Here is a 24697-nt window from a genome sequence, read left to right as displayed (position 1 = left end):
TATATTTTGGTTTTTCTTCCTAGCTAACACTTGCTTCCCAGGAAAGAACTGATTACTAGTGTCTTAATTTTATTTCCATCTCAATCTCAATATACTACATACAAAAATTCAGAGTTAAAAATAAGGCTGTGCTTACCTTAAGCTGTCCAATTTCTTTAAATTTATAAACTTCATATTCCCAGAGTGCTGCATTTTTCCCAAGAATTTTCTGGCATTTGCTGGTAGTAAAAACATCCCAGGGAGAAAGAAAAAAAAAAAAAGAGTAAATAGACATTTCCTCTATTGGTTTAGATAAATCTCTCGTCCCAGAGTTTTGACAAATTTCTATTTCAGGTGCCAAAGCACATAAAGGTATTACTAGATAACCACTTGATTGCATATACAATGTGGACAGAAATCATAAAAACTTATTATAAAATACTTATAAATAAACATGAATCCCTTACTGAAGATGATGGTTAGGGGCTTTCCCAATGATTATCCTGTTCTGAGTTTCCAACTTACCGGGTTGAGCCCTGCTGATTTTGGGACCTTTCTCACCTTGAAGAAATATCATCATATCCCAAAGTACCGATTTAAACCACTTCTTAAAGAACTTTAAATAATGGACTACAAAATCAGACTTCAGAAACTTAGAATCCTATCACAGTATATAATCTGGAGAAATACTTATATATGAATAAAAACTTAATTTACACATCGAAGACACAGGTCTCCCTAAATCCCAGGAAACAAGAGGTCGGCCTGATGGCTACGTTCCCAGGCTGTCCTGGGGCGAGCACCATGAAGCTCCAGGGGAGCCACTCACACCACCCACACGGTCACTACGTAACATTTTCGCTCTTGTCTACCACAGACCCCTGCAAACCTGAAGCCTGAAATCTGGTCACTTCCACTGAACTGCCACCCTCTTGCTGGGAGCCAACTGTCCTTGAGTTTCAAGCAGTGGCACTGACTGCCTTCTCAAGGATGCTTGTAGAACAGCCATGGAATGAGAGACACGGGATGTTTCCCTCCACAGCAAAGGGCAGGACTGTTTAGTGTCCGGTATAATAAATATGTCAGGTTCCTCTGAAGGCAGGCACGATCACTGTCCATTATAAAAGAGTCAGAGATCCTAAGCTCAGGGTCCCTCTCCTGTAACACGAGCGATGGTCTGTGCAATGTCACCTGGCTGGCCCTGTGAGTCGTGCTGTGGGGACTGGAGTGTAGGGTCTGGCACAAATGCCAACATGCCAGCTACTACCACCGCGGAGTTAGGCCTGTCACTGACCCGGGAGTGTCATCTTCTGCCGGGACCCACGTGCTAACTTGTTAGCTTACAGAAAGGGTAACCATTCCGACTCTTTGTGACCTTTGACATCTTTCTATTAAATTCTCTAGTTTGGTGAAAATGAGACAGTAGGTGGTTAACTCACAAACCCATTCTGTAGTTATAGCCACCGATACTCAAAAATTACTCCTGCAAGAACGATCCGGGAAAAAAAAAAAAGGTTGACCTCAGAGAATGGCCTATTTTAGTATTAAAATTTATTTCTCAATTCTATTTACAGTAACAAATAACTATGAAAATATCAGTATTACCGTGCTGCTATGTCATACTCTCCTTTCTCCACCAGGTGGTTTATGTACGCCAAGCCGATATCCTAGGGAAAATTAAATGAAGGAATTTCATAATTTACCAGAACAACCACAAAGTTGAGCTCAGTTCCTGAGCAGCCCATGACATCAGGGTCTTCCTGGCATTATGGGCTAGAACCCGTTTTATACATCCTAGTGCGCTGTATGTCATTATGCTCATTTCCTTCCTAAGCAGATTTAAATGCACTTGTAGTTTTCTTTTCACAAATTTTAGAATTCACACAAAAATAACGTTCCTACGGTAAAGGCTCCTAACTTGCCCCCGATTAAGAGATTTTCTACAGAAGAAATCTGTAGTATTAGAAACATGATTCAACAACTTCACGCTGTCACTGGATATAAAGTGGTTTTTCGTGCTTCCATCTGTAAGACGTGAGCTACTGGCCTCTATATCGCGTCCGAAGAAATGCCGTAAGAAACGCATGACAACAGAACAATCCTATTAAAGGGAAATACTGAATCTTAACGTCAACATTAATGTGAAAATGATGTCCAAAAACATGCGATTCATACCATGAGTTTACAGATGAGGAAAATGGGATTGCAGCTCGGGCTGGCTTCTGAGTAAAATTCGTTTTCTTACACCACCTCCGTTCTGGAACGATTTAGGTGGCCTGAGTCACCAAAGATGTGAGCGCTCTTGCTTGATCTCCCCCCAGGACTCTTGTGAAGTATTATTTCTGACTAAAAGTATTTTCATAAGAAGCTTAAATTTATTATATAACAAAACTTGGATTTTAAGTTCTAGTTTATGTACAAAAAAGGGTGCTGTGGAATTTCTTCCCAGATGGCAGAAATGGCAGCGGCCCATTTCTCTCTCTGCCTGTACAGTATGAAATTATGCTGTGCTGGGAGAGAAAAAAAAGGCCACGCATAAATAATGTATAGGACGGGGCCATGTCAAGGCTGTGGGAAAATACTAATAGTTCCTACTTTATTAAATTTTACTCCAATAATGACTACATAGGAAATCCTATTTCAAATCTGTAGAAACTAAAGAGTTAAAAAAAAAAAAAGGTGCCCAAGTTTATTTTTCTGCAAACAGACCACGTATCACAGTACTATGGAGTCTTTCTGTCCAGGGTCAGAGAAGAGAATGTGTCCTCTGCAGAGCCCATTTCTCCTCATGCCAGGCCCTTACCCTACTGTGGAGCTTACTGTGTCACTCATCCTCTTTCTCTGTCCTCCTTGAACCTCAATCCTATTTTCTCTCTTCTCTTTAGCATAGACATGTTCATTGTCTCTCTCACACAAAATATTTGCCATCACCAGTGACCCTCTTGTGATGGCCCGGCCCCAGCCAGTCTGCACTCCTTTCCACTTCACAGCCAACATGCCACTCTACTTCATCATCTCCTCCTCACTTCTCACTCCTTACAGCACACTGAGAATGAGTAATACACAGAAAATTCACTTGTCACTTTCATATCGCCACACCCAGTGCACTGACTGGCTGAGCTTTTCTTGCCTTTGACCTGCTCACCTCAACCACTTCAGTACTTCGCTCTGCTTTCCCTGAAATGCTCTCCTCTCCCAGCTCCCACAAAAACCTTCCTCTGGCATTCCAAACTATTTTGGGCACATCATCGGCATTCCCAATGGTTCCACTCAAGTTCTATTTTCTGAGGCTACTCAGCCCGTGTGGACCGGTTCAAACTCATGCCTTCCACTGACACCTGTTTGCTGACAAATCTCTGGGTCCAGATCTCTTCCCTGAGCTCCGCTAGGATGTCCCAGAGATGGCCCAAATCCAATGTGTCAAAACCAGTATTAATCCTCCCACACTCCCTCTCCCCAGCCTGCTCCCCTTCACATAGTCTCCCTCTCTTAGGGAATGGCAACACCAACCACCAGAAGCCCAAACCCAAAGACTGGGTGGGCATCAGCCTAGATTTCTCACTCTCCTGTGCATGAGGAGCCAGTCACCGTATCCCGCAGAGTCCAGCTGAATGTATCCTCCGCCTGTCTTCACCTCCCCATTCCTACTGACTCTGTGGGTCTCATCCTACCACTTCTCTACCAAGAAGGAAGCTGTTCTGTTGATTCTCATTTCAGCTGGCCTCCCTCTAGCCCTTTCTCCATCGGAGAATCTTTCTAACAAGCAGATCTGATGAGGCACTGAAAGCATAAACTGTCTTGTAGGGGATCTCAAGATGGAGCCAAGCTCCCACTTACATATAGCCCTTCAGAATCTGGCTCTTGCTACCCATATATACACTCTGCCACTGCCCCCATATAACCAAGCAGGCCAAGTGCTTTCACTTCTCTGCACTGTCCCATATACTATTCTATTGGGCAGAAAAGCTTCCGCTCCATTTCTAGATAATCTTTGTTTAATCTCCACACTTTTGAACGGGGGGGGGGGGGGGGAGGCAGGGATATGATCTGGTTCTCTCTCTCTTCTTTTGGGTTCCTGAGTTATTTTGCTTGTTTACTCTCTAGACATTTTATGTGGAGTTTTACGAAAGTTTAAGGTGAGGAATTTGTGTCACAACCCCACATAGCCATAGATACAGTTTTCATCTAGAAATAAGGGTCTTGGACTTGCTGATCTCTAAGGACCCTTCACACTCTCTCCGGTCTTCTATATGCCCATCCACTGTCACAGTTAGAAAAGAAATGTGCTCTTGGTCACTAAATTTTTCCAGAGTCCAAAATGTAATGAAAACATACCTGAGGTCCTAGATTAGTCTCTATAACACAAATGACTCTTATTATGGAGACACTGAAGCAATTTGGTTTTATGAAACTACTCTTGATAAATTTTGTGATAATGTGGTTTTTACCTATGATTTAAAGAAACTTCCCCACACATAACTGGAAAGCTTTGTATTTAAAGTGCATTTCACAAATTCAGGTTCCAAATTACCTAAAACTGCCTCCTAGCTGGTGTTCAAATCTCTTGTTTACAAGCAGAAACAGATTCAATAAAATGAAATATTTTGACCTTGCAGGTTGGAGAATTAGTCTGAAATAAAGTCTCAAAAACATAAGAAAAATCTGTTCTTTTCAAATTACTTTCAGTCTCATTATAACTTATTGAGAGGTAAAGTTATACGTCAAATAATAAAATTACATACTTACTAGAATCTTATGTCTTTTAATGTTCTTCTGGCTGATTTCAGCTGCCATCAAAGCTTCCTATATTTATAGAAGTATGATAAAAGGAGTCAGAAAAGAAGGGAGGGAAAATGAGAGAGAGTGGGAAAGAAAGATATTGAGGTTATAAACACTATATTTATTATGTTTTAAAGCTCTGGACTACATAAATAAAGCCCCATTTTCCTGCGGCTTTTGCTTCAAGCACGGGCATGTTTAATGTTATGGTTGAATGAACCCACTGCATTCATACTCAAACAAAAGCAGTCAACCAAAATGAAGACTTCTCTTATTTCTATTTGAATGCATTTCCACATTAGGATATTGGAATCACATTTCAGACACAAATCAAAATACGACAAAATCTCCCAGATTCAAACAACAAAAAAAATTCATGTGTCATTCTAAATCTGCATGACATACATTGACAAAGTGGCACTTTTCCTTTATGAAATGCAAAAAATAAACCATATGGCTACATTTAGGTATATCTGCAATTAAGATTCTGAAAGTCCTTGATTTTACTTTTATTTTGGAAAGTTCATTATTATTACTATAACACAAACATTAAAACATAAAATTATTAGGGTGCCTGGGTGGCTCAGTCCAGTTAAGCATCTGACTCTTGGTTTTAGCTCAGATCGTGATCTCCGGGTCAAGCCTGGCATTGGGGTCAGTGCAGAGTTGGCTTGTCCCTCTCTTTCTCTCTTCCTACATATGTATATATATATATATATATATATATATATATATATAAATTTTTTAAAGATTTTATTTATTTGAGAGAGAGAGAGAGAGAGAGAGGACAAGCAGGGTGCAGGAACAGAGGGAGAAGCAGACCTCCCGCTGAGCAGGAAGTCCAATGGAGGACTCGATCCCAGGACCCTGGGATCATGACCTGAGCTGAAGGCAGACGTTTAACTGACTGAGCTACCCAGGAAATAAAATCTTTAAAAAACACGTAAAGTTATTTAGGGAACTACTGGATCTGAAGCAATGTAGTAATAACTGAAATATAAACTTTTTGTGTCAATACCTGGACTCTAGTTTATACATGAAAAACATTTTTCCCCCAAATCCTTTCAGGTGGTCACAAACTTAAAAGCAACATACAGTGGATTAGTTTTTGTTTTTTAGTTCATTAGCATAGAAGCCCATCCAGAGAATTTCTCTAACCAAACCAACATAATATTTGCCTTTTCAGCTTTTAAAGTTAGAAAGGTTTCTGTTTTTGAAAAAGAGAAACTCATCATGGGACAGTTTTCCATTCAAATCAGTCTGATTCAAGACTCAATGAAGTGGACCACATCATTCTGTCTGCAAAGTGCTCAAACCATCCTCAGTGAACAGTAAATCAATAGCTTGACTTTACATCTGAAATAAGCACAAATAAACAGTACCACTAAAATATAGGAGACAATTCTGAAATACTAGCTCCATTTTATTTTCCTCGAAAAGCCACAAAACCAACACTTGCATAGGCTGGATCGAACCCACCCTGCTCCACCACCTCCTCCTCCTCCACTGAACAGTAAAGCCAGTTAACCTCCTTGTAATCCTTCCCTCCCTCATTTCTGAAAAGAGCATTGGAAAGTTATTCGTCTCTTACATATTTTTAGCTTGGGGCATTCTAATTCACTTACACGAAAGCTTTATTACAGAAACCTTTTGTCCCCTCCCTGTTACAGATGTGTCAATACTTTAAAGAAGGAAAATCAAAACTACCTCATATTTCTTCTTTTCAAGGAGCCAGTCGATGTGGTCATCTTGGTCTCGTTCCTTGGCCACTACAACATCTCTTGGACTCACGATGTAAAAGAGCGATTCCCCTTCAGAGTACTCTAGAGGTGAGGGAAGAAAAACAGTGTGGATGATTCAGCAGTAGAAACCATGGCTGTAGTTTCAGAGACTCGGTTGGGTAACCCAACTCCAGAGGGAATAGAAAACTTGCCTACCTTTGGAGCAAGTGTGTTTGGCTCTGTTTGAAGGTGCAAGTACTTTAAAAAACATTTACATGTGCAATTATTTGAAAGAAAAAAGAAGGGAGGGAAGGAAGGAATACCAAAAAACTTCAAAAAAGTAAGGTAGTTTATAATTCTGTGCTTAACACATTAACATTGTGACCTTGACTGAAAATAGTGATCAAAATTCTCCATGTCTATGGTGTATCAGAATTCATCTTCTGTATATAAACTTAATTTATGGCCATTTACAGCACTGTTCTATTTTAACAGAACAATTACACCCCACAGTTGGCGATAAATGTCTCCTCCTCATCAAGGTCAAGGCCATCTACAGCATAAATGACAGACGCCCCAAGCCCTGGGTACCTAATCTATCATTTCGGCATGTTGTGCAGAATGCCAATCGTGAGGGTTTCCTGCAGAATTCAATTATACAACCTGTTCTGATGGTTTCTAAGGGTGCAGCAGAGTTTTCTCTGAGCACAATACCTAGCTCAGACACTTCTGGTTTGAGTCACATATGCTTTTTGCCAAGTCCGGAATAGACTCTCACACTTCTCAACTGATTAGGGGCCACATATAAGAAAGCTCCAACTGTATAGAGTATTTCTTTGTTTCCTTTGGCCAAAATGAGAACTGAAAATATTCTGAAAACATGTCAATTGTTTTTGAAGCAGGAAAGAATTTCTTAAAAAAAAATCTTAGGCTGTTCTACTTTCATCAATGTATTTTTAAAAGATAGGAGGTCACTTGAGCACAGAGGCTCCAGTATGACCAAAGAACAATGGTTCATCCTTTATTTCTGAGCAGTGACCAGTGCATAATTCATCCACTCTGCAAATACTCAGCGAACATCTAGTAGTTGTCAGGCCCTCTTCCAGGCTCTGCGCATTTGGTCACGAACAGAAAGATGATTTCTCAGCCAACCCACAGGACACTTTCCAGATATATGAGGTTGGGAGTCATATGGCAACCACAGAACCATGCTGCCTGACGTCAATTTAAGTGTTACACTAATTACGACAACAGACATAAGAACAAAGACCATGGAGCCTACTCACCTCAGTCCTGGCCCTAAGCCTACCCCTCCCACCTACTGTGCAAGCTCAGACACGTTCTGCAATATGCCTGGGCCTTGTGCCCTCATCTTCAACACGAGAGGTCTGCCCAGGTGTCTCTACGACCCTTGTAGCACCTCAATTTAAATTACTGGTTGTGCTAATCACATGAATGGGAAAAAACCCACAAGTATAAGAAAGAGCATGAGCCAGAGCCTTGGTCTCTCACCTAAATGATAATCTCTGCACTCGTTCTCCTGAAAGCCTCTCACGGTCAGAGCGTCAGAAGAGATCTCTTCACAGGCTTCAGAGAGTGGCTGGATGATATCCAGTCTCGGCCTGGCACAGTATTCTCTTTCCTGGGGGGAAGAGAGAGGGAAGGGTGTGTTTTCAATATGTTTCTAGAAACGGTACAGATTCATTCCGGTCAGTCATGATTAAATGCATGGGCTTCATAATTTCAGCAGATGTGAGCCCCTCTATCCACCTGCACCATTAGCCTCGTCACACCACGTTATCTCCTGACCTTCTGTGTGACGTCAACAGACAGAAGCTACTGTGCCCCTGCAGCCGTCCATCACTCATCTCCAAGGTCACAGCCACCACACAACTCCACAACTGGCTTATGTCTCTTCCTCACCAATGCGAGAAAGGGTAAAGATAATATTACCAACTGCCAAACCACTGCCACTACTGGTAAGCTTACTGGTGATGCTGAAAAGCCATGGAGACTGAGAGCTATGTCGAAGACAGAACATGCTGAGAAGGCAATGGTCACCAAGGACACAGGCCCAGGGAAGGGGTGTGTGCCAAAGGCAGGAGTCACTGGTGGCTAGCCGCGACCAAAAAATCGAGTTTTTCATTTTATTTCATTTTCATTAATTAAAATTTAGATAGCCACATAAGGTTAGTGACCACACTTTTGAACAGTGCAGTTGTAGGTCAAGAAAGAAGTGGGGGGCACCTGGATGGTTCAGTGGGTTAAGCATCTGCCTTGGCTGAGGTCATGGTCTCCAGGTCCTGGGATCGAGCCCCACATCTGGCTCTCTGCTTGGCAGGGAGCCTGCTTCCCCCCATGCTTAGCATGCATTACCCTAGAAGGTGATGGGGTCTTAAATGACTGACTGCTCCGAATATCACAGAAGGACATGGGGATCAAAAACCCTACTAAGGTCAAAGTCACATGAGTAAATGGTGAGACAGCAACTTGTTGAAAAAGTGAGACTTACAGTGAATCTTGAAGTCAAGTTTGTTTTACTTTGAAAGTTTGAGCTTTCTAAGCATTCAGCACGCAGGCAAAAAACACACAGTTGAGCATTTTCCAAAGCAGTAAGACCTGTAGCCATGTGACACCACCGCAGAAAACCCAGATGAAGGGGACAGCGTGAGATAGGTCGGGGCCTCCCCAACTCCCCAAGTTCCCTGAGGAACACCGTAAGCCTCACAGAGTATTCCGGTCCATTTTGTTAGGTTAACTGAGAAGCAACTGCATTAGCTTTGCGGCTCATACATTTTAAAACCCTCCAAAAATAAAACAGCAACTATAAAAGATCAGCTAGTAGAGGGGAAAAAAAATAGTGAATACGCAGCATAATTTTTCACATCTGTGGAAAAATGAGAATTATCTCAATTTTGAAACAATGAGAAATAATGGAAAGACTTGAATGTTTAAAAAACTGCTCTAACAATGACAAAAAAAAGTCTCAAAATTAGAAGAGCAAGAATAGAAAAAATATTTGAAGCAAATAATAATAAAAGAAAAGCGCCTTGCTTGGTCACATAAACAGCTCCCTGAGAGGCATAAGGTAACCACTGGTGATGTGATTCATCTTGTTTACTTTATAACCTTTGCTCAATGGTCAAGCAGCCCCGCTTATTAACTTCCCAGGAGTGAGAATTTGGTCTTGTTGCGTCTCTGATCAATGCTTAGCATGACTCTGGATACACATACGCTTTATTAGTGGATGAAAGAAAAGCATGATGGGGGGAGAGCTTACTAAATCCCGATAAAATAGTTCACAACCACAATAAATGACAATGATGGGGAATACAGAGCTGCACAGAGAGAGGCAGAATAAGGTTCATAAAAATCGGTGACAGTGTCACCATGACGGCAACTGTGAGGACACACTCATGATGTGACAGGTATAAGGGAGAACATTCTGGGGGAGGATATGCAGGATATAAAGGCAAGTTTTGTTTAATGCTGCAGTTCCATTATCCTTTCCCATATGAAAAAAGAAAAAAGGGGCGTGGCTCAGCCCCGCGCTTGCTTTACTCCTTTTGTCCAAATTTTATCAGTTTACTCCGTGTTTAAGGATCGAAGGTGTACTCTGGAGTCATGTGAAATAGCTACACGCGCTGGCACACACACTAGTGAGTCCTCTCCGAGACTCTCACACTTCTCCCTCTAATAAAAATGCCTTTTTCTTTTCTTTCCAATTTCATTTTCTAATTTGCTCTATGAGGTTGGCCTTTCTTTGGTCTTTACTCCTTTGTAATACTCTCTTTTATCAACAAAGGTTTCCCTGCTCCCTTTCTTTTTTTGCTCGGTTGTTTATGAGGCTTTCCCTTTTTCATTTTATTGCTGCTTCCCTATGTCTTTCAATCACATTCTCAATCTGCCCCACCTCCCTCATCAGAAAGCACTATATTTAGTCCCTTGGGAGCCACTGCTTTTCTTTATCTTCAAAAAAATAAATAAAATAATAAAGTGATGTCCTGCAACAGGGCTAGAAGCCAGCCCTATTGATTTTAGTCGCTCTGAGTATTCACTTAAGTCTCCAGCATCCCATTGCCTAGCAACATGGGCGCCCAGAGCCTCAGGTTACTATAGCGATGACTTCAGACTACAAGTGCTCACTCACAGAAATGCTCAAGAGCAGGTACCACTTCAAAACTGGGGCTCCCAGGGTCCCCCCATTTTATTCCTAGCCAATTGAAAAGGGGGGAAAAAGGAGAGGATACAGACAAGGAGAGCCCTTCTTACTGTAAAGGGCTAGAGAATCAATTTGTAATTTCTTTAATATACAGCACCTAAGAGAAAATCCTTTACAATAAGCTCTCCTTGTTTATGTCTTGAAGCCATCCCTAGCGTCCCCCTTCCTGGCAGAACCCCTGAACTCTAACAGTGAAGACAAGCTGGGAATGGGGCTCACCTAGGCTTCAAAGGAAGACCGAGTGTCTCTACTGGGCATGCCCTCCACTGGATCACAAATACAGGCTTTCCTCCAAAGTCACGTATAATGAAATCTGGGTTCTCTGCTGCTTTCTATTGGCCATGCATTTCATACTCTCATTTGCATTGATGACTAAGACGTCGCCACAACCATTTCAAAGCAAAAATCAAGCTACTGAGACTCAGCGGGCCACTGGGAAGTAAGCAAATATGTCTGGACCACAGGAAATGAAGTGCCCTTTCCATAATTCCCTCTGACCACAGGGGCCCCTCTTGTTGCGGCAGATCAACTTCATTGCTGTCATTTCTGCTAATGCACAGTGTCAGCTTAGTCTCTTTGCCCTTCAGCAAAAGAAATCCTTCATTCTTTTCGACGAAAATACCAAGAGATGGAAAAAAAGAGAAAAAAAAAATGACTTCCCTTGGCTCGGCAAAGGGAACAAAGGCAGGCAATGAGTGAAGCTTCTGAAAGGTAAATACATAATCTCCACCGACCTTCTTTTATAGGTCAGGAAGTTCTGCTCAGACTAAGACACGGCCCTTTCATGGGCAACCTGATCTGGCTACAAGGCTAAAAAATGAACCCACACTTCCCTCTGCATTTGGGGTATAAAAAAAATTACCGTTTTTTCCGACACCTCCTTCACATAGGACAGAACAACAAGCTGATCACAGAGAGGTGCGAGTCCACTGATGTAGAATTCAGTTTCAAACTGAGACACTGCAAACAAAAGGGATAAAAGATTCAGTGTTAACAGGAACAAAAAGCAGCCCACCAAGGAAAGGACACATTGACTATGAATGCTGGGTGGATTGAGCGGAGAAATCTAACATAAAGCGGGTGGGGATAAATACTTTTTTGACAATAATGAAAGGCCAGAAAAGGATATCCAGAAACTCAAACTTAAAATTTTCTAGCATCATCAAAAGGAAACCTGACAATAACAGCATAAACGGTCACACGTGACAGACACTGTGACCACCTAGTTTAAAAATGACATGTTAATCCCCATGAAGACACTTGTAAACCCAGGAAACCCGATGTAAACTAGTATTAACGACAGTAATACTTTAAAAAAAATACCCGAATTTAGGTTTTTCACAATTAGGGCATTATAATGATCCAAAGGTCACAAGGAATGCTACTTGTAATTATGAAACTATTGTTCCTTTTTTCTTTTTTAATAATAAACATTTTATTTGGAGACTCAGAAGTAAAAAAAAAAAAAAAAAGGGTGTGTTAATACAGATTATATTGTGATGAAAGACCACTATTTCCTAATTGGAATAAGGGTCAGAGAAAATAAATTTCTTTCTTTTTAAAGGCATTTAAAATGTAAAACCAGTGCATCACTTAAGAAGTATATGGATTTAATTACACTGGAGTTCCCGACCCAACAGGAAGTGGAAGTATTAAATTTGCTAACACTGTGATTCTAATAATTAGCTACTGTAAAACATTTATAATAAATGACTTTTACTTTACGCAACTGAGTTTGGGGGTGGGTTGCTATGCAGCAAAGCTAGCTGATACCGTAGTGGTGGGACAGAGACCCTTCTAGGAGTATGCATTGTACTGACAGATTCATTTTGAAGCAGACGCTCATTTGGACCCACCACATTTTCTAAGACTTTTCCAACTCAGACCTTCTCCACAGTTTGTGGTATTAGCTTTGGCTTCAGTCAAGTTGTGTGTGTGTGTGTGTGTGTGTGTGTTTTAGATTTTATTTACTTATTTATTTATGAGAAAGTGCAGGCACAGCAGGAAAAGCAGAGGAGGAGGGGAAAGAATCTCAAGCAGACTCCATGCTGAGCGTGGAGCCCAGTGTGGGGCCTTGATCTCACAACCCTAAGTTCACAACATGAGCCGAAACCAAGAGTTGGATGCTTAGCCAACTGAGCCACTCATGCGCCCCAGATTCAGTTAAGTTCTACGATGAAACTGCTCTTTTCTCCAAACTAGGGGAAGTCAGTATAGTTTATCAGAAATAGTATTTAATGTAGCAGCACCTGGGTGGCTCAGTCAGTTAAGCCTCTGCCTTCGGCTCAGACCATGATCCCAGGGACCTAGGATCAAGCCACACATCAGGCCACCAGCTCAGTGAGGAGTCTGGTTCACCCTCTGTGAAAAAGAAACAATATTTAATGTAGAGTCAGGAAATCTGGGTTATAACTTCCACTAAATCGAACTTGGAAAAAACATTTAACTTTTGTAGGTATAATTTTTCCCATCTATAAAATAATGTACTCAGAGTAGAAATAAAATCCCCAACACAGATGAGGGGCTACTGAATTTTTCTTCTGCCTCTTCTCCACTTTCCTTGCAGATCCCTTAATGTTGTCTCCTATCTTTAATGTTAACTTCTTACACAACTGTTTTCACAATTTAATTTTCACACCAAACTGAAATTGAGGTTGACCAAAAAAAAATTACTAACTAGTTACTAACTAACCAAAAAGTAAGTAACCAGTAAGAACCAAAAAGTGGAGCTCCAAAGACAGGTGCTCTGGTCCCAGCACTGCCACTAACACTTTTCCTCAGTCTTGTGAGCTCAAACTGAGTATTTTTCTTCAGGCACTTAAAACTACTTCTGGTAAAATGGTAACAGGATGCATGTTCACATGAAGTGCACATGCAGAGAACCACCTCCACCGTGACCACATGGACAGACGAGCACATCCAGGGTAGCCAGGCACGGAAGGTTCTAGACAAGCTCCCACAGGGGGAGCTGTACACAGGAGTAGAGGGTAAGGAAGGGACAGGGGAGGGCTGAAATGTACAGATGCTACTGAACAGTATGGGGCCATGCAGGACCCGGTGATCAAAGAGGTGGCAATTTCACATTCTAGAAAGCATCGGGGCACATTAACCAGAGGTTCTGATTGCCATCACTTTTGAGGTGGTTAAACCCGATTTGGTAGAAACAGACTTGAGTTTTCTTTTACTAAATAACATTTCATCATTGAAATGCTACACAAACAGTTCAGTCAATCAATCAACCAGCCAGAGATGCCACAGATTCTTGGGAATTACAAGGAAGCTTTCATGTAGCCCTTGGTGGATGAACAAGGTATTCTCCCCATTCAGGATGCCAAATATGCCTAGGCTCACAGTGACGGAGAGTATCAGTGTCTCTCCTACAGGTAACCAAATATACATCAAGCCTTGGTTTCAAGGAATGCACTGTAAGGAACAGAACAGAGAAGCTAGAAAAATAATTCTATCCAAATCTTCCCTGATCCATATACTTAACTTTCCAGTCCTCAAAAGCTTCCATTTATAAGACAGAAAAGTTCCTGTTCTCTAATTAAGAATGATAGAAAATCTAATGTGTTCTTAAAGAAAACAAGGAAAAATGTGCAGAACCACATAGCTGTTTCACTTCTCAAGTCCAGACACTGTAATAAATGCTTTTGTTAAGTATTAGATCTTACCAGACTTCACTGAGAATTAGCAATAATTTAGGCAGACAATGCAAAGTGGCTAAATTACAAACTAACTGGAAAAATGTTACTATGAAGACAAGATGTTGCATGTAAAAATAGTGTTAAGATTAGTGTCAAGAGAAGGAAATGTGGAATGGCAATGTTTATTCTCCTGAAGAACGTTCATAAATGATGTAAATGTTTATGGGCTGATTTTGTAGAATAACTTCAAGTAATTATGGGGTTTTCCATTTCAAATTTTTAAAGGACCGGTGGATGTTCTGGTTAATTATTTTCCCAGAAATTCTCTTCTTTTACACATGCCAGTGATTTTAATCATTTTAATGAAGATTACTTGTTTTTCCCTAAAGGAGAACTGTTTAAATACAGATAGTTTATGGGTCTATTACCACAGAAGCTCATCTTTAAACTGGTTATCTGGAAAAGATAAATCACAAAGACAATAAAGAAAAACTCGGGTTGGAGAGCACTAAAACAAACCAGAAGGTAAAAGCTGAAGAGGGAAGAAAAAGGAGAGAAGAATGCCCTTTCCAGAGAAAGCCCCAGCCAGCAGCTGTACCTCCCGATGCGATCTACAGAGTGCGGTGATGGCTCCCCAGCCCTGCAGGGGCGCTGTGCTCACTCTGAGTAGGATGGACATGGCAAGGGGGTACTGGTCAGGACTGAGGCACAGCTTTCTTTTTCTGCCTCCACAGATGCAAGCGCTGCTGTGCTCTGGCTTTTTCTGGAGAGTAGCCATTCCATGAAACCCAAGAAGAAAGAATTCAAGGAAAAAGACAAAAGTAAAGATTCCAAGCATACTGACAGAAAATTTCAAAGGGACTATTCACAGGAGATTTCTATTCAGGGAGGTCCTCTGGATGAAGAATGAGGACCCTGATACATGAGGTTAGAGTCCTAAATCTACACTGTCCAACAGTCTATTAATGCAAGCCAAAGAGACAACTTGCACATGCAATTTTAAATGACCTAGTAGCCATATTAAAGAGTAAAAAGAGGTAAATTTTTTTGACACAGAGAGAGAGATCACAAGTAGGCAGAGAGACAGGCAGAGGGAGAGGGAGAAGCAGGCTCCCTGCTGAGCAGAGAGCCAGATGCGGGGCTTGGTCCCAGGACCCTGAGATCATGACCTGAGCTGAAGGCAGAGGCTTTAACCCACTGAGCCACCCAGGCGCCCCAAAAGAGGTAGAATTTTAAAAATATATTTTATTTAGCACAACATATCTAAAATGTTTTCAACACGTGACAACATAAAAAATTAATGGGGCCATTTATTTATTTTCATACTAGGTCTTTAGAATCCTGTATGTGCGCAGCTCAACCCACACCTGCTGCTTTTCAAGGACTCCATGTGGCCAGTGGCTTCTGTAGCAAGCAGCACAGATCAAGATGCCCAACAGACTGTTTGTCTTAGAAGTCCAGTAATTGTACTCAAATATATCTTGATGGTGCTCATCATGGGTCACTCACATGGATACACAAGGGTATACTTTAAATTTATAGCTTTGTTTTCTTTGTAGTTTCAGGAAACTTTTCTTGAATTATTGTTTTCTCGTATCTGCTCCTTTCCTTTGCTTTGTTTTGTCTTTTCTTCAGGGACTCTTATTTGTAGGCTGAATCTCTTTGCCAGTCTTCCGTATTTACCATGTCACTGCAAACCTTTTTTTCTTATTGCTCTGTGATTTTTTTTTTTTTTTTTTAGTATATGTGCTACCGAAGCGAGCACTGCTCTGTGATTTTTAAAATTGTCCTATTATTTATAAATATTTGAGGTCTGTCACCTCATTTGAGATTTTTAAAAATTCTGAACTTTGTTTTTTCATGTCTTGCTATTACTTTAAAAGAAATGTCTTACAGCTTGCTGTGGGTGTCTTTCTGGTTTCTTGCTTTCATTGCCAACGATGTCTTTCTGCTTCTTATTTACTTTTCCTTAACCCTCAGTATGAAATTTGACCTTGGTACCTTTCCAGTCCTCATCCGTGGGTGATGTCATGGTCCCCCGATCTCTTAGAAAGAGACAGGGACTGGGAAGCTCTTCAATTTACAGAGTTCCCTCCTCCGCTGTTTTCATTTAGTGTTCAAAACCTGGCCTCTTGTTTTCTGAGTCTTCCTGGCATTGCCCCTGCCTTACTTCTGTCTCTTCTCTTCTGTCTCTACAGTCCATATCCTGATTTCAGTTTTTATCCTCCTCCAATCTCAGCACACAGGACTAGGTGCTCAACTGCTAAAGGTTCAAAGAGGCCAGTGGGCCATGAGCTCCTTACCTAACCTGCGCCCACTTAGCGGTGGTCTTCTCCAGGAAATACCCACCTGCTGACTGGGAGTTATTCTGATCTCAAATTCACCAGATGCCCCCTTGCTCCCCTCTACCTTCTCTCACACAGACAACCATCGCCCATCTTGTGGCTGTCGGTGCCTTCTCCCACTCACCTGTGTCTGGGGTTCTCAGGACTACTCTGACGCTCAATTGTGTTGTACAACATGTTGTCGATGAGTCCTTGGTTATAGGATCTAGTTGTTCCATTTTTAGGGGATGACTCAGGCAGGTTGAAAAATTATGCTACCCCTACCACCATCTTCTGAGAATCCTCTAAGCACAAAATGTTAAGCTATCCATGAGACACACCAACTTTATTATCAGCCGGGGCAATGGGGTTGGGGTTACAGTCACAGATACACAGGTACCACTGGGTATACCACTGCATACCCACGATCTGTTTCAGAATGATTGCCAAAAGAAATTAACAACAACTCTCTTGTACCTTGGGTCTTACATCTTTGAGGGTCATCAACTACTTAATAAAAAATTACTGAGCACCAATTTGGCGTAAAACATTCTTTCAGAAGCATCAGAATGAAAAAGACCCTGTCTGACTTAAAGGGCACTGTGAGTCTAGAAGCAAATAATAATGAATATAATAATAGTAATAACACATGCTATGCAAAAATGGAAATAAAGCAAGACATAGTACAAGGCAGGTTAATTTATTTCCAGGGGTAGGGATAAGGGTGAAAACAGCAATAATCATGACTATAAGCCCCTCAAGGGCAGGCATGGTGTTTATAACATAAGAGAAAACATTTCCTTTCATGTAAATTAAAAAATTTTCATTTAAAAAACATACTTAAAATGGGGCGCCTGGGTGGCTCAGTGGGTTGAAGCCTCTGCCTTCAGCTCAGGTCATGGCCCCAGGGTCCTGGGAACAAGCCCCGCATCAGGCTCTCTGCTCAGCGGGGAGCCTGCTTCCCTTCCTCTCTCTCTGCCTGCCTCTCTGCCTACCTGTGATCTCTGTCTGTCAAAAATAAAATCTTTAAAAACAAACAAACATACTTAAAATGTACATTAAATTGTAAAAGACAAAAATCGAGATTTTAGGTCTGAATACAAAGACCATTCTCCAAATAATTCACAAGTAGATTATGTCACTATCAGTATATTCAGACCTATAAGTGATGATACTTAAATTAATATCTTTGATTCCTTGTACCTGTATCATATAGGTTTACAGATATATTTTATTGAAAAATGTAGTTATGAAATATGTTAATTTCTTCAGGATAATTCAATCAAAGCTTATTTATACCTTTCCCCCAATTCTCGTTCAGTTGACTTTATGGACAATGGTATTTTTGTCTTCTGATTGTTAAAAGAAGGCAGCTATTAAAAGAAACCAGTCTTTCTCTCTCACGGAGTAACTGAAAATGGTAGTAATATTACCAACAGCTCCTATTTAAGGAATATTTCCCATTCAAGAGGCAATGCGTGCAACACTGTACACACAGGATTCCAACCCTATACTTCCTTCATGGCAGGGCACTGGAGGTCCGTGAGGTTGGGTAACTTGACTAAAGTCACCTGAGCGGAAGGCAGCATGAGCAGGAATTTGAAGTCCTCCTTTTCTCAGACAGCGGTTGGAGCTGCTCAGGTTAGAAGCGTGCTACCGGTAGCAGGATCGCAAGCTATGGCCTTGACCACTCTCTGGGGGGTTCTGTGGCGGCAGCTGCTTTTGTTTTGGTCCTTGTTTTCCCTTTGTGGGTTTCAAAATGCCCATTAGATGTGACCTGGAGGAATCTGATGTCTTCACTGGAGCTAAATAAAAGAATCTGCTATAGATCTGGGCCTCTAAGAGTCTTACGAGAGCAAACAAACAAAGCAAATATAAGTAGGAATGAGCATCTTTTTTACTTACGAGAAAGCACCCAGGCCCCTTTGTGAGAGCACCTTCCTCTCCAGAGAATCCAACCCTTAAGTCACCAGATGCTAGTATTTCTTAATGGACTGGATATACTACCCACAGGATTTTCAGGAAGTCTGGACACTCTGCCAGCCTGACCACTGATCTAAGAAAATGCATTTGGAAACCACAACATGCCAACATCTTTAGGGCTGTGCTATGAAGCAGATGCATGACCATGTTTTACATCAGCAAACTATGGAGAGGACCTAACAGACAGGAATAAAAGAGAAGAGAATGTCTATTGGGCAAGATAACAAACTCATGCAAGCTAGGAGCCAATAGTACACATAGGAAGAAACCATTTAAAGCAAGTTTAGTCTGCAATTTAATTACATCTTTTCTAATTGATATTCAGCACAGCACTGGGCTCAATGACAGAGCTAAGCTGATATGATCAGCTCATCCGCTCAACTTTCGAGCTCAGGAAGCAGCACGGATGAGGAGTGATTTAGCGAGTAGCTCACGACACACTGCTCACACAACAGAAAAGGTAATGGTGACGGACCTGCTGGGTCAAAAGGGTCAAACCAAGCAGTTATACTTTTAAGTTGTAAATAGGCTATTGTCAAAAAAGGAAAGACAAATGTTGGTGAGGATGTGGAGAAACTCGAACTCCCTCACGTGGCTGGTAGGAATGCAGACTGAGATCGCACTATGAAAAACGGCATAAAGAGGTCACAAAAAAAAACTAAAAATACAACTATCACATGATCCAGCAGTCCTCCTTCTGGGTATTTATACAAAGAACTGAAATCAGGATCTTAAAATGACATGAGCATTCTCATGTTCACTGCAGCACTGTTCGCAACAGCCAAGATGTAGAAAACAAGCTAGATACCCATCAACAGAGGAATGGGTGAAGGAATGTGGTACCCAGACACTGGAACATTACTGAGTCTTAAAAAGGGAGGAAAACCGTGCAATATGCAACAGTATGGATGAACCCCGAGGGCATTACACTAGATGAAACAAGCCAAAGACAAATACTACATGATTCCACTTCTAACGTATTTAGAAAAGTCAAACTTTTCTAATGGTGGTTGTCATTCTGCTCTTTGACTCTGGAAGGAAGCGAAAAGGGGGAAAATGGGAAATTGCTGAGCCATGGGCCTAAGGTCTCAGGTAGGTAAGATGAATGAGATCTAGCGATCTGCTGTACGACAGTGTACCCACGGTCAACGATAATGTACTGTACACTTACAAATTTAAGAGGGTAGATCTCAACTTACATGTTCTTCCCAGAATAAAATAAAACTTAAAAAACAATTTTGGAGACCAAAAACACCCCCAAAACTACCTTGATGCATCAAGTATAAGCACTAAAAAATAGCAAATGAGAGCGTTTCTTCTTTTTCAGACAATTGAAAGAATCACATCATAATCTGGACTTGGTTCCCTTTCCTTAGAAACCATTTTGTGAGCCACCCAAGGCAGCTATAGTCTAGATACCCCCTAGGAATTTGGAAGAAGAACAAGGAAGGGCTATCAGCCCTAGAATAAAACAAGGGGAACTGAAGTCTCTACTCCAAATGAGATACTTCGCTGAAGCAAAATAAAGAAAAAGCAACTTCATTTCATCTGGCTATTTGAAGAACTGGTGAGCAGACAGGGCTGCTGTCATATTAAAATGGGTGTTTGGATTCTAGACAATTTCTACCCCATGGTTTTTATCTGAATGCCCAGAGTAAGCCTCTATCCTTCTCATCAGTTCCTCTGGCTGTAACGGAGGGCCAGGTTCAGAGACAGGGACGCATGGAAGAACATTAGTACAGGGGTTGAGAGCAACACCTGTGAAACTCAGCCTATCCTGAGTTCAAATGCTGCCTTCTTTGCTTACGAATGGAATGCACTTGAGCAGGTTACTTGATCCTTCTGAACCTCAGCTTCTTCAGATAGGAGAATGGGATAAAATGGGAAGACAGCCCCTACTCATCTGGATCACTGTGAAGATCAAATGAAATTCTACTTGGCATTTGTTTGGTGGTCGTTTTCATAAAAGGAACAAAACATATTTGTTACATCAGGTGTTTCAGATCTCTTGCCAATACTTGTTACTGAGAAAATTTATGAATTTGACACACAACAAACATCTGAGTCTCCCATACTGAGTGGGAGGAGTGGCTAGAGGAATAGACATGTCATAAAGCAAGTACAATAAAATCTTCATTGCAGGACCTAAGGGCTGAGTATGTGGGTGCTCACTATTTTTGTGAAAATTCTTCACCTGTCTGTATGTTTTCATTTCTTCATAATAAAATGTCAGGGAAAAAATTTAATGCATGACAGAAGAACTAAGAGATAATAGAGTCAAACTGAATTATAACAGAATGCCATTCAAAGCTAGATCCTTAAGCAAAAACACCGTGAAGGATGCCAGCGATGTCCCAATTCCTGCTGAGCCTCAGGCTAGGGGATGAGCCACGTGACTCAGGGCAGGACAACTGTCTCCTGCTGGAACCTGCATGACTGGGTCAGCACAGCCCAACAGGTGGATGGTGAGACACGCTTAGATCCAGGAAAGACATTCACCTCACAGCTCGCCTCCACCACCACAGAGATGTCTCATTTCCAGGTCACTGTTTTCCCAATCAATCAAGAGGCTAAAAATAGAAGAATGTGCTAAATTCTAAGAGCCACAGCATATAATCAACTGAAGATACGAACACTGCTTAATTAAAGAGAAAAAGATATCCCTTCCCCCTCTGCCCTCTCTCTCTTCCTGGCTTCTGCCATTTTAAATAGATTCCAACATAGTTTTTTCCCTTTATTAGTTTTTTTTGAAATAACCTTCCAAATGAAATCACGACCGGGAGGTCGTTCATGAATTCCTTGCATGTAAGTCCTCTATCCCTGGAAGGAGATACCCAGAAAATGACCCACAAACACTGGCTTCATTTCTCCACACTGTCTAACTGCCCCATGAACCCTGTGGAAGACTTTGGTGAAAGTCTTTGGACTCCTTTGGTGAAAGACTTTGGCCAAAGAGGGAGGGAGTCTTGTAATAACGCAAGAGACCCAAGTTCAAGAAGTATGCCAGGCTTAGAACCACAACTTACTTTTAACGATGTAGTTTGGAAAGAGAAATGCCATCCAAAAAACCTTACGTACAGAGAATGTCTTCATGGGTTGGTGACTGCCCAGTAAGCTTAATCCTTATTATCATTGTTAGTTTTCATTTACAAGAATCAACTAATATCTGGGGCACCTGGGTGGCTCAGTGGGTTAAAGCCTCTGCCTTCAGCTCAGGTCATGATCTCAGGGTCCTGGGATCGAGCCCCGCATCTGGCTCTCTGCTCAGCAGGGAGCCTGCTTCCCTTCCTCTCTCTCTGGCTGCCTCTCTGCCTACCTGTGATCTCTGTCTGTCAAATAAATAAAAAAAAAAAAAAAAAAAAAAGAATCAACTAATATCCTATGGAGAGCACAAGTTCTTGTGTTTTTCTCGAGATTCTGACTTATAAGCAAGAGTTATGAACATCTGGCTTCTAAGAAACGTCAGCACCAACAGTTCTTTTACCCCAATGCCATTTCACCTCATTTACTAAAGAACAGCGGCTCACACTGTTCAGGCCTAAAGCAAATTGTAATCCAGACCTCCTAATATTTCTCTTTTCCTCTATCCTCGTCAAGGACTCTTATCTAAACCACTTCGCCTCCCGCTGTGGAAATGGTTTATATTCTTAAAGGTTTGCTCTCAAGAGGGGGAAAAAACGGTACTTAACCACTAACCACAGTAGTAAAACGCCAGTAATGTGATATTGCCAGCGCCCACACACGGTCTGTTTCACGTCAATTGTAGGACAGATGAACTACACTTTAACAACGTGATCCCAGGGCTCTGGGGCCACCACTGGGCCAGCTATTAGCAGTCACAGAACCGGGCTGGAAGTCTGCACCGTGATAATCACTACCATGATTCAGTGAGTGCCTACTGTATGCCAAGCACTGTGATCCAGGCATTAGTTCCGTTTCGTTCTCACAACTGACTGCCAAGGTAGATACTATCGCCTCCACTTCACATGTGCGGAGAGTCTGACTCAGGAAAGCGAAGCAAGTTCAAGATCATACAGGAATTCAGCAAACTGCCTTGTGTCTCCGGAAGCTGGTGGTGGTTGTGCAGTTAGATCCTGTCCATTCCTAACGCCACCATAGTAAGATCTGACACCAGATATTTGCATCCCTGAGCCCCCACAGTCCTGGGGGCTGTGATGAGGGTGAAGTGAACCAATGCTCGTAAAGCACACAGGGGAATGGCCCACGCCTTGCATGTGAGCAATCAGCATCAGCTAAGGAGGGGACACTTGCGACACTTTTATGTCTTTCTGGTAGGTCTGCCAACTGTAAAAACTCCCAGAGTTTTAAATTTTTTCCCCCACTGATCTGTATTTAAGATACTGGAATACTTCTCTATCACAACACTGTGCAGGGAGGTGTTCAGAGGATTTTGCTGGGAAGCAGTAAAGAAGATAGACACTGAAGTAATGATCGTGACCTGAGTAGTTTCCAGTCTTCTCCAGCCTTTTTCCTCAGTTCTTCTCAAACCATTATATCCTACATAGGCTTGTTCTGTCCATACTCTGAGCAATCCCATCTATGCACTTATTTCTCTTTCTAAGGCAAAAAATTATTAAAACCCTACCATCCACTTCTGTCTTCAAGTACAAAATACCCCAGACTGAAATGCTCTGACCATATGAGCCACGGGAGTAATATACACCATTCTGGTTTTAGAATCACAGTCACATGCAAATGATTTCCCTTCGCCTTGTTACAAGAACACCTCAAAGTGATATTCCCCACGAATCATCCAAATAGGTAAATGAACTTCTCAGCTGACTTATGTGGCAAAAACTTCTTTGTCACACAACTTTGTCTCCTACTGCTTTGTTCTAAACAGTCCCCACACAGCTTATACTCTATCTGTTTAGTTGGCAACAGTCATTCTGCTCTCATCCTTTCTGTCTGAATCACTTCTGCACTAAGTTATGAGCCCAAGATGTAAGAAGCTGTGGTAGCTCATCTCCGGCATCCCTCTCCTGAAGAGGTGTTTCCCTGAGTCACGGATCCCTTCAATACTCGGGATTACTTTGAACCTACATCGGGCCACGCCCCGGAGATACAAACAGTAAGCAAGAAGAGACCCAGAGCGCGCTCTTGGGGAGCTTACAGTGTGGGGGAAGGGACCGACCTGCCCTGAACAACTGCACAGTCACACCCATGCTTCATAGGGGAGGGTCTGACCTCATTGTCAAGGTCCTGTTGGCTCTGCCGGTGGGCTTTCTCAAGCAATACTTGAGCTGAGGAATGATTAAAGGTCAAGGAAGTGCAAAGAGGCGAGAAGGGCCTTCTACAGAGACCCGAAGAGGGAGCATGGCTGGGTGAAAGGTGGCCAGTGTGGCTGCAGTGCAGACACCAAGGAGAAGCCTTGTCTCGGCCAACACTGCAGAGGCTGGGGAGGGCCAGCACAGACCCCTGCGCTCACGCCAAGAGTCCCCTCTCCGTGCCACAAACAACGGGGACAGGCTGAAGGGTGGGGACATGATCTGGTTCGTATGCTGACTGCAGTGGGGAGACCAGATCACCGTAATTCACAGTGGCAGGAGACACCCCAGTCAGGAGGCTGCTGCAGGGATCCAGAGAAAAGATTACAGCAGTTGGGCCCAGGCCAGTGATGATGAAAATTCATACTGAGAGGGTACATGTGGACAGGACCAGGCGTCAGCTCCTGTGTGATGAGCTGCGCATGCACGAACGCTCTGAACTCCCAGCCACAACCTGTGGGAAAGATGTTCCTTCTCACCTTTCTAGATGAGAGTGCATGGAGCAATTTGTCCTAAGTCCAGGCAGGAAACAGCAGAACCCGAACCCACGGTTACTTAACAACAGAACCTGAACCCACAGTTACTTAATTTCAAAGCCAGCTACAAAAATACCATATAAAAACTGGAAATACAGTTAGAAAAGAGGGGCGCTACAGCAAAGTTTCAAAACTTGAAAGTTCTCAACCTGCTTCACTCAGGTCCCAAGTGATGAGCCCTGAAGACAAACATGATTTTGGGTTTCCCTTTACTAAAA

General features: G+C 42.1%; 1 protein-coding gene across 3 annotated transcripts in view; it reads right to left on the bottom strand.

Moving 5' to 3' along the window:
- Positions 1–24697, bottom strand: part of VPS41 (VPS41 subunit of HOPS complex) — a 185080-nt gene that overhangs the window by 51354 nt on the left and 109029 nt on the right. For all 3 annotated transcript variants that reach the window (XM_046020128.1, XM_046020127.1, XM_046020126.1), the window contains exons 11-16: positions 11564–11661; positions 7992–8121; positions 6466–6581; positions 4726–4782; positions 1585–1646; positions 137–218 (exon numbers count right to left, since the gene is read on the bottom strand). In XM_046020128.1, the coding sequence (XP_045876084.1) occupies positions 137–218; positions 1585–1646; positions 4726–4782; positions 6466–6581; positions 7992–8121; positions 11564–11661 (545 nt within the window). The remainder of the gene's footprint in view (positions 1–136; positions 219–1584; positions 1647–4725; positions 4783–6465; positions 6582–7991; positions 8122–11563; positions 11662–24697) is intronic.

The sequence above is a fragment of the Meles meles genome, chromosome 10 (genome assembly GCF_922984935.1).
Source record: "Meles meles chromosome 10, mMelMel3.1 paternal haplotype, whole genome shotgun sequence".
Taxonomy (NCBI): Eukaryota; Metazoa; Chordata; class Mammalia; order Carnivora; family Mustelidae; genus Meles; species Meles meles.
The sequence above is the reverse complement of the archived record's forward strand: the minus strand, read 5'-3'. Positions and strand labels throughout refer to the sequence as shown.